This window comes from Marmota flaviventris, chromosome 11 (genome assembly GCF_047511675.1).
Source record: "Marmota flaviventris isolate mMarFla1 chromosome 11, mMarFla1.hap1, whole genome shotgun sequence".
Classification (NCBI taxonomy): domain Eukaryota; kingdom Metazoa; phylum Chordata; class Mammalia; order Rodentia; family Sciuridae; genus Marmota; species Marmota flaviventris.
Window position 1 is genome coordinate 25,695,019 of NC_092508.1, and position 15,816 is coordinate 25,710,834.

The window sequence follows — 15,816 nt, forward strand, 5'->3', positions numbered from 1 at the left end:
CTCAGTAACTTAGCAAGACCCTGTGTCAAAATAAAATTTAAAAACTGAGGATGTAGCTCAGTGGTAGAGTGCCCCTGGGTTCAATTCCCAATATTATAACAACAACAATAAAGTGCTACATCTAACAGTTCTTGGGTCCTGTTAATATTGGGAGACATCAACTAAAGTCAGATAGACTTAGAAATCACTGTAGAAACATGACTTGAAGAGGTCAGAAAAAACTTCTCAGAGAATGTCATTTTAGGGGACTTAGAAGCTCTCCTTAAAGATGAATAAGAATTTATGTTAAAAGAAAATAAATTCTTAATGGCAACAGAGGGTACCCCTCATCTTCCCAGAGCACAGTGTGGTGTAAAGTGCTTCATTAATATGTTCAAAATGAGTGCTTGGATATACATATCATCAGCTGGTTGAGTAGCCAGCTATAATAATACAAAATGTCAGGCCTGCTTTCTCTGACTCAGTAATGAAAATAGAGCTGAAAAACTCAAGGTTATTACTGATTTTTGAATGCAAAATCACAATTTGTATGTTAGTGCCAATCAGATGTCAGCTGTAGTAATTATTCTGCACTTCTCAATTAGAAGTTTTATAATTAGGATTTTTGACAATTTAGACTTGAAGTTCCTTTGTTTTTCTAGCACACTCCCTCAGTGGCTCTTTTTATCCAGAAGTACATGTAAATTATTAAAAAGTTTTCAGGGAAGGAGAGTTCATGTCTTCTGAAGTTCAGGGTGAATTAAAATCATATGTGTCAGTGACTGGATTACCTCACTGACCTTTCTCTTTTTTATTATTTTTTTTTAAATTCATATATGGCAGCAGAATACGTTACAATTCATATTACACATATAGAGCACAATTTTTTGTATCTCAGGTTGTATGCAAAGTATTTTCCACCAATTTGTGTCTTCATACATGTACTTTGGATAATGATGACCATCACATTTCACCATCATTTCTAACCCCACACCCACTTCTTTCCCCTTCCACCTCTCTGCCCTATCGATATAGCTCAGTTGGTAGAGTGCTTGCCTCATTGACCTTTCATTAAAACAGGTAATGAGAGGACATCTACTCTGCCTCTTTTTCGTTAGTTGTAAAAAGAAATCTGAAAATCTAAGTACTGATTTTTTTCATTTTCAGGTTATTATCTATTTGAAATGATTTCATTTTTAATCCTGAAAGTTCATTTAGTAAAAGCCTCTATATCAATAAAATAAAGCAATATTATTTTTAGGCCATGTTGGACAAGTTTACTCATTCTACACTAACACTTTAAATTGAGCTTTAACACTATTTCTTATGTAAAGTATAATCCATATATCCCCTGAAGAACTTTAAAAATCTTGTGAAAGATGTTTCATCAATATTGCTTCATTCCCAGCACTGCCTCCTGCCTATGCTTCACACCATTGCCCACCCCACATGCCCCACCCCCTGCCTGATAAAACAACACTTAAAAATGATTGTTTAAGTAGTGAGCAGTGCATTGAATTAAAAGGATCAAAAAGGGAAGCTAAAAAATTGTATCAAGAGTTGCCATTCATATGCTTTATATCAATATGTCCTATAACTCTGTATATCATTTTGTGAGATAATGCTGTATATAGATGAGTTTCAAATCCTCTACAGAAAGATATGATTTAAAGTTATGCTATAGTTTGGTATCAGATTCCTTGTCTCCTAACTTGTAAGTGTCCTTTTCTATTGAAAACATTACCTGACATTTCTCTGAATATAATAGTGAAAGTTGTCCTTGCTTACCTAATGAATCTCTTTGTGAATTTTAGAGCATGTTATAGGTATTGAAACTTTAGGAAATTTCTTCTACACTCACATTCTCAAGTGTTTACTTAGGAAACTTACTTATATGTATGCAGATAACAACAAATGCTGAAAAATAATACATACAGAAGACCATAACCATTAACTGATGGCCTAGTTTTATTTTGATTTAAAAATTATAAAGTGAAATCACAAAAGATTAAAGCAAAGTGATGCACTAGGTGAAATTCAAAGCTTTTTAATGACTCTTCAATTCCCTTTGGTCATGTTTCTCTACTGGTTTAAAACTCATACTGAGTTCTGAGAAAGTCTGTTTGCTTCAGCAAAACTAACAAATTTCTTTCTTATTTTTAGCCCAGCCTTCAAGTGAGCCAAGCAAAGTTACATACTTTGGTCAAGCCCAGTGTAGACTTTGTTTGCCAGCTGAAATTCCCTTCTGGCAATTATCCTCCATGTGTGGATGATAATCGAGATCTGCTTGTCCACTGGTGTCATGGAGCCCCTGGGGTAATCTACATGCTCATACAGGCCTATAAGGTACTGTGTACTTTCTCATTTGAGAAAAAAATGGAAAACATAACCAAAATTTTTTTATTTAAAATGACTCTTACAGTCCTTAAAAGAGTAATATATAATTCATTTGTTAGACTTAAAATCACTTTGCTAAATAAATTATTGTCACAGTATCCATTGTTCCACAGAAGACATTATTTCATAGAACAAGAGACTGCTTCACTGACAGAGTAACCAAGATTATGACATCAGTGACAGAGCCAAAATAATATCCCAGAGGCTGAATTAAAAATAGAACCCTCATCCATTGCTGATGGGAATGTGAAATGATATGGCTTCCATGGAAAATGGTTTAGTGGTTCCCTCACAAAATTAAACATTTAATTAACATATAATCTAGCAATTCTACTCCTAGGTAAAATACCCAGAAAAAACTGAAAACAAAAAATTCAAACAGATTTGTATGCACCAATCAGTGTTCATAACAGTTCCTCAGCCAAAAGATGGAAATTATCCAGGTACCCACCAACAGATGAATAGATAAAGAAAATATGCTATATATGAGTCTTAAAAAATATTGAAATTTTAATATATACTGCAACATTCATAAACTTTGAAAACATGCTAGGTGAAACAAGCCAGATACAAAAGGATAAATACTTTATGATGCCATCTGTATGAAGTGATGCTGGGGTCTTGGGGAAGGGAGTAGGGAATGGGGATTTATTGCTTATAGGTATAGAATTTCTGTTGGAAATATTAAAAAGTCTTGCACATGGGTAGTAATGATGGTTATATAACAAGGTGAATGTAATTAATACCACTGAATTATATGCTTAAAAAAGTGTAACTGATAACTTTTATTATTTGTACATCTTACCACAATAAAAAAAACAAATATCACTCCTAAAAAGGCTGGTATGGATGGCATTGCCACAATCAAAGAAAAAGTTTTTAATTGAGGGGGAAAAAAACAGAAGTAAACTAAGACATGTATAACCATTGGTCCAAATCAAATATAAGTTAGGTCTGTAGGCTATAAATAGGCATTGGCATCTCATAACTAAGCAAGCTTTTAGTATATCAAATTCAACATTTCAGAAAGTCAGATATAATAGAAGAGCTTTTGAAACTGCCTTATTCTGCTTTTAAGGATTTGCAATGGGATATTAAAAATACCTACTCAAGAGTATTTCTTAAGTCTTTGTTCAAAATATAGCAGGCAATAAAAGATTATGAAGGTCTACTTGTATTGTTCTGATAAAGTTGTTATATAATCAGTTTCTTCCCCAGTATATAAACAAACTTCCTATTTAATAGTAGCAATATTACATACAAAAGTTAGCATTTGTACTTCTGAGAGTGACTCATGATGACAGCAAGTTTCAAGTTAAATAATGCTGCTTAAATGATCACACCCCTATACACAGACACATGCACATAAAACAAGACCATGTAGACAAGGTCAGGCCCAGTTAATTAAAAAAAAAGCAAAGCCAATTTTAATAGTTTTTTACTACCGGTATAACACATCTCTGTCACTAAATCCCTTGCCTTTCTTGTCAGGCCCTCTCTTTTCTTCCCCTACTACTTCTTTTTTCATAGCAGGAAGGAACCTTCTTTTATATTCTGTATAAGAAAACTCATATTCCTTGACTCTTCAGGTGTTCAAAGAGGAGAAGTATCTCTGTTGTGCCTACCAATGTGCAGATGTGATCTGGCAATACGGTTTGCTGAAGAAGGGGTACGGGCTGTGCCATGGTGCTGCGGGGAATGCCTATGCCTTCCTGACTCTTTACAACCTCACGCAGGATGTGAAGTACCTGTACCGGGCCTGTAAGGTAGGGTTCAGACTGCCAGAAGCAAAGTAGCTTCAAAAAATTGAGGGAAGCGCTTTCGTTAGTCTCTTGATATTAATTTACTTTTTAAATCATGAATCATCTGTAGGTAATGAACGTTGTTTAAGAAAAACCTTCAAATGCTGTTTGGTTGAATTTAGTATTCCTTTTAAAGGGCATAATTCTACTCAAAAGTATTTATGTGAGAAAAAAGGTATAGGGTGATCTTGTTGCTGCTTCTTCCATAACCTTGATAATCTGTGGCTCAGACCACTCATTATATTTCCTTCTAAGCTATGTATGAATGGCATTTATCTCTTTTCTCCAACTTGAAAGTTTTTGACTTTTCAGAATAACATTTAGGGGCAGTATATCAACCTCTAGGGTCACTGAAACAAATCATTCTAGTAACTTAATTTGGTCTCATTGCAGTTTGCTGAATGGTGCTTAGATTATGGAGCACACGGATGCAGGACACCAGACACCCCCTTCTCCCTCTTTGAAGGTATTTTTCACACATTACTTATATGCCTTATAATATCAGCAGCTACTTCTCTGCTTGGTAATGTATTTGAATTTGAGGTGTATCAACAAATTAATTTGATGATCATTTCTTATAGTGCTTACTAATACAAGAAGTCAGTATTAAAAATCACTACATGTACTAGCACAGACCTAATAGTGGTAGTCATAATGGTGACCACCATTTATGGAGCCAGGCACATGCTGAGCATTTTGCAGATGCTGTCATAAAATCATTTCAGCAAAAACATAAAAGCATGTTATTCTTATGTCACAGTTAAGGAGACTGAGACTTAAGAGAGGTAAGTGGCCCATGGTGCCATGGGGAAGGAACTCACATGTGGTAAATGACAGGGCAGAGACTTGAACTTGTATGGTTCCATTCTCTCCCCTGTCTTCCCTCTGGATAAAAAGACTAGGCACCTCACAGGGATCTCCTGTAATATAGAACTGTAAAGTATATAAATATAGACTGTTTCCATTTCATTTAAATTTTTGCCATTAATACTCTAATGTTGTTAATGCTAAAAAAAAAAGTAACTCTATAAAAATGGGAGTCATTTGGTGTAATAACTTTTATCTCCTTCTCTTCCTTCAGGAATGGCTGGAACAATATATTTCTTGGCCGACCTGCTAGTCCCCACGAAAGCCAAGTTCCCTGCATTTGAACTCTAAAAGGAAAGCATGCTCACACCCTGCAACTTACAGCATGACCCTTTCTGTATATTCAATCCTGGTCTAAGTGCTTTCATTGCTTTTCAAGGAAACAGAATCAAACTATGTGCTTGATTGAGTTGGGTTTTGTTTTCCAGAATTTGTCTCTAGTTGATTTTTTTTATTATGTACTTTTATTTAAAAGTATGCAAGGACATCTGTTAAATTTCTTCCAAAAGGAAGGATGGGTGATAAATACAGTATTTTGTGGTCATTTACATGTATTTTAGAATTTAGAGGAAAATCTTATTTAAATTTATGAATATAACCATCTGTTACTGTTCTAAAAATATTTGAAAGAAACTAAATACAGATAAACAAGGTTACATACATGACCATGATTGAATATTGCCCTCACCTCTTCTGTGTCATATATTTCCTCCAACAGGAGGGTGGGCAGCTTTATGACTTGGTCTTTCTCTAAGTGGTTGATTATAAAAGGGGACAAAATATAACTGTATGCTTCCAGGTGAAAAACTTGCAAGAATTATAAACTAGACTTGGGACCTTACGTACCGTTTTTCAAATTCCTGATGTCTTTTTGGTCTAGAAACATACTTTCAAATCTGCCTCTTTATCAAAAGGCATCTGGATACTGTATGCCAGCCTTTTTATAAAAAACGTAAAATGCGATGGTTATCATGAACTTTCTGATGTGTAAATTCAAGATAAGCTAATAACAGCTGTTTTATTGTTTTCTCTAAATGAAAAAATCTAGTGTATTTTCAAACTATTAAATTTGTTTGCTCTTTGGTATTCAAATTAATTAGATCACAAAGCTGATTTTCTGTGGGAGTGCTCAGAATCTAGTCTGCTATATTTGACTGATCTTCTAAACTTTGACTTGTATTTTACTTACTTCCAGTGACTGTGCTTTAGTGCTGGTTGTTTGGTACAAGCCATAAAATATATTCCGTTCTATTAGTTTATCTGAACATTGGTCTTTTCACTGAAGAATACAGCTTCTGCTTCTGCTTTAAAAAGGGTGGGAAGGGCATTGCTCTGTAGCCAGTAACTTCAAAAAGAACATAAGCTTTTGATAGAAAATTGTGTTCATTAAGAGAAATTACCAGAGGTCATGCTTATAACAAGTTAATCTTTTCATATCCTAGGCTAATAGTTCATATTTTTCTGAGATACTAGAATCAGGTTTTACATGGCAAATGAAGACTCCTGGTGCTTCAGAGTTCTGTACAATTCTATTGACTGGAATCCTCCTTCTCTCTCCCATAGCTGCCTTTGCCAGGCCTGCTTAGACTCCTTGGGACTGTTTTGGGAACATTTTGTAGCTTTAAAATAACAGGGTCTGAGAATTTTTAGTGTGCCTATTTCGTGGCTTTCTTGGTCACAAAAAAAAAAAAATGCTATTTTGCCCGGGGCGTGGGGGCAGTGGGAAGAATCCCTACAGAGTGTATGCTGGTTCCTTTTTGTAGTAGTCCCCTGTTACTTTCTGTTAAGCACCACAATAACTAATATTATTGGAAATTGTCCTACTCTGTAAAGGCTACTTGACAATAGGATCTAAAAAGTAGCCCACTGCTCAGTTTTTAGGATTAGGTTATTCCCTCCATGACTGGTGTAAGTCAAGGGACTTGTGCCTCTTAGATTTCAGAAGTGCTCTGGTAAGTTCGTGCAAGCTGTGCCTTTCTTGTGTAAGTTTCAGACCAAGGGTGTCAGCCCTTCCAGGAATAAGTACCGTAGTGCACAGCAAACCACATTTGCCTTGGCCTGGGGATCCAGCTTGAGAGAATACAGCTCATTTGGCTTAATTAAATGTCGTATCATATTGTGTCTGTACTTTTAGCTACTGGAGTTACTAACTAAGGGGAAAAGAACCAAACACTCTTTCTGTGAGCCAGGGGAGACTTGATCACAGTTCTTAGTATCTTACTATAATTTGATCCCAGTTCTTAATATCTTACTATAATTTGATCCCAGGAAGATATCAAGGTAGGGAGGAAAGCATTTCAAATAAGATTCTTGTTAATATTTGGATTATACTTTAGCAGTTGTTATCCATTAACAAATTCATCTATTCAAGTTTTTTCTTTTTTTTAAGCGTTTTAAGATTATTATTAAACTGACAGGATGTTTGTGCCATTGTTTCAGTTTTGATAAAATTTTAAATTCAGGCGGAAGTCACAAAGACAAGATCTTAAGACCGTGGTGGAGACTGAAAGAAATTTTTCAGTAGCTTTCTTAGCTACATGGCATCATTGTTTTAGTTCTATTTCTATTATATTTTGACCGCTGATATTTTTCTTCTTGGTTAAAAACTCTTCCCAAAAGTTGCTTCCCAGAAAACTGAATAACATCAATCTCCATGTGAAGACTAGGTAGTAAAATCCTCAGAGCTTTCCAAGCGGTGTCCAATTTATCCCAGCATACACTTCTGTTATTGTAGTGATGAGAAATTGCACTGGTTAACTTTTAATCATGAAAAAATGTTAACATCATCAAGACCATTTCCATAGGCCCATTGGACTTTGAGTTGTAGGTCTTTAATCCTTAGAATTACTTGACTCCTTTTTCATCTTTTATATAAGTTTCAATTATTTGGCATCAAAAACCTTCATGGAGGTAGAATTTTAGTTAAAAGGGGATCTAAGGCTATTTTCTCTCCTTACTATATCTTCCCTAAAGAACTGAATTGAGAGAGACACTCTTTTCCTACATTCTCAGGTTAGTTTGTGTCTGATTTTATGATGCCCTGCCTCTACCAGCTGATTTTGAAGTAGAAAATGTGGAGAGTGAACATTTATTTATATACTCCTTTGGCTACTAGAACTCATCTCTGATTTCTTATATTGAGTTCTGATTCCATTTTCTGCTTCCCTGAACTGGTGAGAGCACCCCGTTTTGATGTGTTTTGTACTGTTGAGTTGTAGAAGAAATGTTTCTCTCCTGTAGGTAGAAAACCATATTTGGGATATTCAAAAAGTCATATTGTCATTTATTGGGAAAGGCTGAGATCATATTTATATGTTGTGTAAAGAATTTGACCTAATGGCTCACAATAAAATTTTACTAGGACTATATAGTCTCCTGTGCTGCTTGTTTGCTTCAGTTTAAACTTGAAAAATATTTTTCCTCAGTGGTAAATGCTATATATATATATATATATATATATATATATATATATATATATATATATATATATATATATAAATATATATACATACACACACACATACATATACATACATACACACACTCACACACACACACACACACACACACACTTATTCCCTAGGGTTCTTTCCTAACTTTTTCTTCATTGTTGGGTCATAAAAGATTTCCACTACTCTCTAAAGATTTATAAATCTGATCATCATAGAACTAAGAGAAGTCTATAAGGCTTCAAGCAGAGGTGGGTACTATTCATGGCATATATATGTGAACATATCCCAATTCTAGAAATTCATTTCCTTGCTGACCAGTCCTGAAAGGAACTTTGAATAGAGAAAGGGATTAAATGAGTCATAAGTTTAAAATGTATATGCAAAGTTAGAAAGGAGTTCTGTGAAATCACCTGGGATGACTTAGTACCATTACTTTACAAGACACATCTAGTTTGTGTCATGTAGCACAAAAGAGATCTACCAAATTATAAAGTGCTGTTTTCATCTGTTAAATACATTTTGTCCTCTGGTACATATGATTAAAATGTCCTTCATCCCCTCTTTTCTATTGATTGAATGACTCATAATACTGAGGATAAATGCAGAGTTATTTTTATTTCTCTCCTTTGAAGGAAGTAAAAGTATGTATGGTGACATCAAGTCTTTAGGGCAGGCAATGAGGCATGGAGAGGATAGTGCCTTGCAGAGGTCACACAGATTTAACATTCCCACTACCTCTGAAAAATTACATTTCATCTGAGAAAGCCATCTGGTGCTGTTCTCTGCTTTACCTCTCGCCACTGGAAGAAAAATAAAGGCAAGCACATTAAATTAAGCCACAGTTTTAATTTCATCAACAAACAAAACTTTAAATATAATTTGCAACTTACCCATAGTAGTTTATTTGTTCTGCACTCTGCATTAGAAAAGACCTTTGCCTTCCTCCTCCTGATACTCTTTGATTAGAAGAGACTAATAATTTTCATGTAATTTCTTTTTCCCAAAATAGTTGCATCTGTGGAGTCAATGTCACTAAGTCTCATGTATTCAAGCATCACTTAAACTTATAAAAACCTACAAGTCAGTCAGCTGAAAATGTGCTGCTTCATTCTGTTTCACATCCAAACTTAACTTCCTTCTAAAACTGTGGGTCAATTAACAAAGCAACAGAACACTGGCGTTTTTACAATGGAGAACATATTGGCTTCATATTTCCCATTACAAAACTGTCCAAACATGATTTTCCAGAAGCCCTGTGCTAGTGCATCCTCAGGGACTTATTTTACAATTTTGTGAGTAATGAAAGAAAGCAGCAAACACAATAAGCCAAAAGTGAAATAATGAAGATAGAGAAATGGATCTGAGCAAGGCCACTGCTCAGTCAGTTTAATTTCACATTTTCTACATTATGTTAACTTTTCATCCACATGCAAATTACAACCCTGGTGACATTAAATATGCCGCTAACGTTCTATCACTTTGTACATAAGTGTTAGTGAAACCATTTGTGAGGCCCTTAGTCATTCTGTAGAGGAAGGCAGCAATCTTGGTAGATCAGCTTATAATAGTGTCAAAATTGCCTGATTTCTCTGTTAAAGCTAGATATCAAGAAAGGCATTTTTAACCTGAAGCATCGATGTGGCTCACTGTTTAAGTTGATGACTAATAGTGATTGTTTTCTTGAGACTGGGCATTCTGAAATTCACATGCGCTCTCTTGCTGATACACTCTGAACTAGTGGCACTATCAGCTTCTGGGCTGCAGACATGCTTTTGTGTTAGTCCTGCCATTTATCTCCAAATTCATTAAACAGGTATGTTTGTGTGCAAGGTACCTAGATGGGACTTCTGAGTGCATAAAATAAACATCCCTACTCTGGCAACTCCACTGCAGCTCTTAGTTCAGTGAAGAAGACAAGTGACTGGACAAGCAATTACAAGGAAATGTAATGTAATGTTCTTGGTAACACTGCCAACTACTCTTTCCCTTGCTTTATAAATTTAATATAAGTCTAGGTCTCTCATGTGCCCTGTGGTTTCTGTCTCTATTTGGAAGTACTAAAGTTAGGTATCTTTCAGGGAGAAGACACTTAAAAAACCCAGTCAGCCAGCCCAGAAGCACTCAGAGTTATTACATTTGGACTACCTTAGTGATGAGCAAGGTGGAGGGAAATCTGAAGACAAAAGTCACTTGCCCCCAAAGTCCCACTCATTTGGTCAACTTTGGAAAAGCTCCCAGCATTAATAATTTAGGTTCAATTCATTTCCTTCAGGAATACTCTCAAGATGCATCCAGTTTAGGAGAAACAGTTTATTGATCCTGCTATGTCATTAGCACCTAATAATTGGTTCATGACCTTCGTAGCTATCATGTTGTTAGCATATTCTAGTTAGAGCACCTAGTTAGGATTAGAAATTTGTATTATCTGCACACAAAAGATTTTTTGAGGTGGAGGTGAACATAAGCAAGTAATTGCAAGGTGATATGGAAGGATACAGAACTGGCTTTTAGTACGTTAATAGAAATGGAATGATAGAAGTATATGAGAATCAAGGAAATGTGTTAAAGAAACCTTGAAATGAGGACTTTGCTCAAACATAAATGTGCATAAAAATCATTGAGGCTCTTGTTAGTGATGCTAAAATGCAAGCGGGTGGACCTGAGATTATTGTGCATTTTTAACAATTTATCAGATAATGCCCATGCTGGCCACAGAGCCTACTTGGAGTACCAAGGCATTAGATAATCCGTCACAAATCCCAAATAGGTGGAGAAAAAAAAAAAAAGGAAGGCCAGGAGTTGGCTAATGGGTTGAAAGAACTGACTGAATACATGTGAAATCAGATGAGATCAGGCACATTCAGGGTTAGTTATAGCTGTCTACAATAACATGTGAAATCAAAGGGTTCAGGCAATAAGTATAAGCAAGAGCATGGGCCAGAATGATGGGGATCTGATTTCCAATGTGACACAATTCCATATAATGTCAAAGCAAAGGCCATGGTCTTGAGGTGGCCATTTTTTTTTTTTTTTTTTTTTTTTGTACTGGTGATCATAATGAGTAAAAGAAAAGGATCTGAAACAGGTAACATATTTGATTTGAGTGGAAAAATTGCTAAGAACTTGGAATTTTCTTCAAAGAGTTATAAGCTTCAATTAATATAAGAATTATAAAGAAATACCTCTATACCAAAGAATTAAGTCATCTGGAATTATTAAGGATCATATGGGAAATACTAGGTCTTTCTGTCCCTTATTTAGAGCTTATAAGGAGTCAACATTAGCCAACCAACTCTAAATGATGTAAACACAAAAGCAGAAAACTCTCATTTCTTTTTCCCTAACAGTTTTTCTCAGCATGTTATGAGTAGGAAATGTATAGTGTAGGTATCATTTGCCTTTATTTGCTGTCAACTGCCATTTGCCATGATTGCTATGTAAGAATTTTATATTAAGTGATGTGAGTCTGTAGTGCCTCCGAAGCCATTTATCCAGGGACACTTCAATACTTAAGAACAAAGCTGACCCAGGAAACTTGAAAATGTAATTAGAAATAAGAAAAACCTATCATTTCCTCAAATCCTAACTTGAAAGTCTGATGCAAATGAGAGTGATCATTAATACCTCTATACTCTTGTTCACATAAGCATATATACCCTGAGTACTTTGTACTAAGAATTGACCCAAATTTATATGCTCACAACTAATGCATTTTCTACCACATATAATAGTAAATGCTAGGCATGTTTCATCGCTTACAAGTTCTTACCTGCCCAGTTTCAAAAGTGAGTTGCTGAGTAGTGACATCACAAGTTGGTGGGACAGAAGTTCCTGCCCTTCTTCCCCGACAGAAACACTGATTTAACCGAACATAGACCAAATTACCTTCAGAATCCACTTAAGAAGTTGTTAGGATTTGGATCTTGAATGACCCCTCAAAGGCCAATGTACCCAAGTCTTGGTACCCAAGGTAGCAATGTCAAGAGAGAGGGCTTTTAGGAAATTGTTAAATCGTGAAGACTTTATCAGTGAATTAATTCATCTGATGGATTAATAATTTGAATGGATTATTGGGAGTTAGGACCTAGCTGGAGGAAATAGGTCACTGGAAGGGTTTATCTTGTCCCAGGCCCCTTCTTCTCTCTCTGCTTCCCAGCTGCCCTGCTGTGAGCTGATCAGATTACCTCTGCCATGCCCTTCTACTATGATGCTCTGCCTCACCTCAGGCCCAAAGCAATGGAGCCATCCAACCACAGACTGAAACCATGAGCCAAACTAAATCTTCCCTCCCCTAAGTAGTTCTCGTCAGGTATTTTGGTCACAGCAACGGAAATCTAACACAGATGATGAAATCCAGTAAGCAGGGAAGCACAAACCCAGTAACATCTACATTAAGATAGATAAGCCACTTCATTCTATCCCACCTGCACAGCTCAGCAGAGAACACTCCATCTCATGGCTTCTCCAATAGAAAAGAGTAGAGCATGAGTCCAACATTCAGTCTTTTGGGAGGGTTGCCAAAGGGCTGGTTCCTGTCTTGCCCTCTTCACAGAACTGATAGAGCTGGCATAGTTAGGATGCCTGGAGACCACTGAGAAAAAAAAGATGAATGGAAGGAAAGTTGCTACAACCAGTAAACTTTCAGAATGCCTGGGAGGAAAGCATACAAGTTGAGATTTGGGTGGGGAGGAAAAATAATGGAGCTTACATCCAGCATTCTGGTTCTATCAAGGGCTCCAGAGGAAATGGTTTCTGCCTCTTCTCAGTGAGAGTTGTAACTGACCTAACATAGTTTGAAACCCAAAGACCTCTGAAAACAACAGAGTGGGACAGTTTGATGCAGTTGGCATGGTACACAACTGAGATTTCTCTCCCAGGATGAAGAAAAAGAAGTGGACTCTATGCCTGGCATTCCAGCTTTGGGACAGACTGCCTTTGGCCCTGGTATGTCTTTCTAGACACAGAGTATTAACAGGGAGCCAGCATACTTTGGATGCCTGGTGGCTAATGAGAAAACAGAGTAGAGCAAATTACCATGGCAGAACCAGAGAACTTGTAATGTCCAAGATAGACACCAGAGGGAGCAAGAGATTATAAATTTCTGAAAAAAGAAATTTCCCCACCCCCAAATGAGAAATTGCAGATACAGGCCCCAAAAAGTTTCATTCCCCAAAATATAAACCCCCCAAATATCTAGCTTGGCTGATTGGTGAAAGTCATTGCCTGAATGAAGCCAGTTTGTAAACACCAGGAGAAAAGTGACTGTTTTTACTTTTCTTTTTTGTTGAGATATAATCTTACTGTCTCTTTATGGGGCACATTATGGTTAATTCCATACATGTATACAATGTGTGATAATCAAATCAGGACAATAATCATTTCCATGTCTTTAAACATGCATAGATCCCAATACAAAGTTATGAGTGACATGAAAGAGCAGAAAAATATGGCCCATGCTATGGAACAAAATAAATCCACAGAGCAATCCTAACAGTGATATGAATTACTTGACAATTTATAATAATAATTATAAATATGCTGTATGATAACTCAAGAAATAATGAATAAATAAAATGAGGATATCAGCAAAGATAGAAAATATTAAAAAAGAACCTCCCCCCAAAAATACACACACACACACACACACACATCACCAGAAGAGTTCAATAGGCTTTATTAAATAAGAGTCAATGAATTCAAATGTAAATCACTTGAAATCATCCAGTCAGAGGAGCAATAATAACAAAAAGAATGAAGGAGTGAAGAAATCTTAAAGAATTCATGGCGACCATCAAATGAACCAATATATGCATTAAGGGAATATCACAAGGAATTTCAGAAAGAGGAAAAATTGCAAAAAAGTTTAAAGAAATAATGGTCAGAATTTCCCCAAATCTGAGGATGAAAATAAACACCCAGAGTTAAGAAGCCCAACAAACTCCAACTAGGATGAACTCAAAGAAATCTATACTGAGACACATTATAATCAAATTGTCAAAAGTAAAAGAATTTTGAAAGCAGCAAGAGAAAAATATCTTGTACAAGTGAGCCTCTATAAGCTCTGTCAATACATTTTTCAGCAGAAACCTAGGCCAGAGTGGGATGATATATTCATAGTGCCGCAGGATGGGGACTGCAAAGCAAGAATCTTATATCCACGAATCTCTCCCTCAAAAATAAATATTTCCCCAGATAAACATAAGGTAAGGGATTTTATCACCACTAGATCTGCTTTGAATAAAAGGCTAAAGAAAACCCTTCAAGTTAAATGAAGTATACTAAACAACAGCATGAAAGCCATTTGACATATAAAACTAGCTGGCAAAGATAAATATATAAAACTTATGTAGACAAATACAGAATAGTATAATATTGTAATAATACATAAATCACTTCTAATTTTGGTGTAGAAGTTAAAAGGCAAACGTATAAAAATGATAACTATGGAAATTAATAGATACACTATATAAAAAGTATAATTTCTGACAATAACAAAAATATAGAAGGGGAAAAGTAAAAGTCTAGAGTATTTGTAAAAGACTGAAATTAAGTTATCAGCTTAAAACAGATTGTGATAACAAAATGTTTTATAAAAGCTTTATGATAACTATTAAGAAAATACCTCTAAACAAAAGAAAAGTAGAAAGGGATCAATAATATCACTACAAAAAAAATCAATGAAACACAAAAGAAGATAGCATAAAGAGAGACAAAAAAAACACAAGACAGAAAACAATTAACAAATAACAATATTAAGCCCTTCCCAATCAATAATTACTTTAAATGTACTTGAATTTAATGCTAAAATTAAAAGACATAAATGGCTAAATGAAGTTTTTAAAAAAATGATTCAACTATATACTGTCTCATTTTAGGTTGAAGGACACAGATAGGTCCAAAGTTAATGGATGAAAAAAGATATTTTGGTAGACAAAAGAGGGCAAGAATGGTCTTATCGGAAAAAGTAGATATTCTTATAAAATTTGCCAAAAGAGACAAGAAAGACATTATATAATGATAAAAGCATCTGTTCACCAAGAATATATACCGGTTACAACTATATAGCATCCAACTTCAGAGCATCCAAATATATGAAGGGAGGAATGAAGGGAGAAAAAAGCACCATATTAATAGTAAAAGATTGCAATATTCCATTTTAAATGATGGATAGAACATATGAACAGAAGATTAATAAGGAAATAGAAGACTTGACCAGCACTATAGGCCAAATGGACTGAACAGACATATACAGAATATTCCACAAAAGAGCCACAAAATACACCTTCATCACAAGTGCACATGTAACATTCTCCAGAATA

The 15,816-nt window shown here is 35.4% G+C and overlaps 1 protein-coding gene across 2 annotated transcripts in view; it reads left to right on the forward strand.

The window, feature by feature from the left end:
• Nucleotides 1-8,411, forward strand: part of Lancl1 (LanC like glutathione S-transferase 1) — a 34,177-nt gene extending 25,766 nt beyond the window's left edge. For both annotated transcript variants that reach the window (XM_027941907.2, XM_027941906.2), the window contains exons 7-10: nucleotides 2,143-2,325; nucleotides 3,966-4,142; nucleotides 4,572-4,644; nucleotides 5,260-8,411. In XM_027941907.2, coding sequence (XP_027797708.1) covers nucleotides 2,143-2,325; nucleotides 3,966-4,142; nucleotides 4,572-4,644; nucleotides 5,260-5,336 — 510 coding nt within the window. In that variant the 3' untranslated portion in view covers nucleotides 5,337-8,411. The remainder of the gene's footprint in view (nucleotides 1-2,142; nucleotides 2,326-3,965; nucleotides 4,143-4,571; nucleotides 4,645-5,259) is intronic.
• The last annotated feature ends 7,405 nt before the right edge of the window (nucleotides 8,412-15,816 follow it).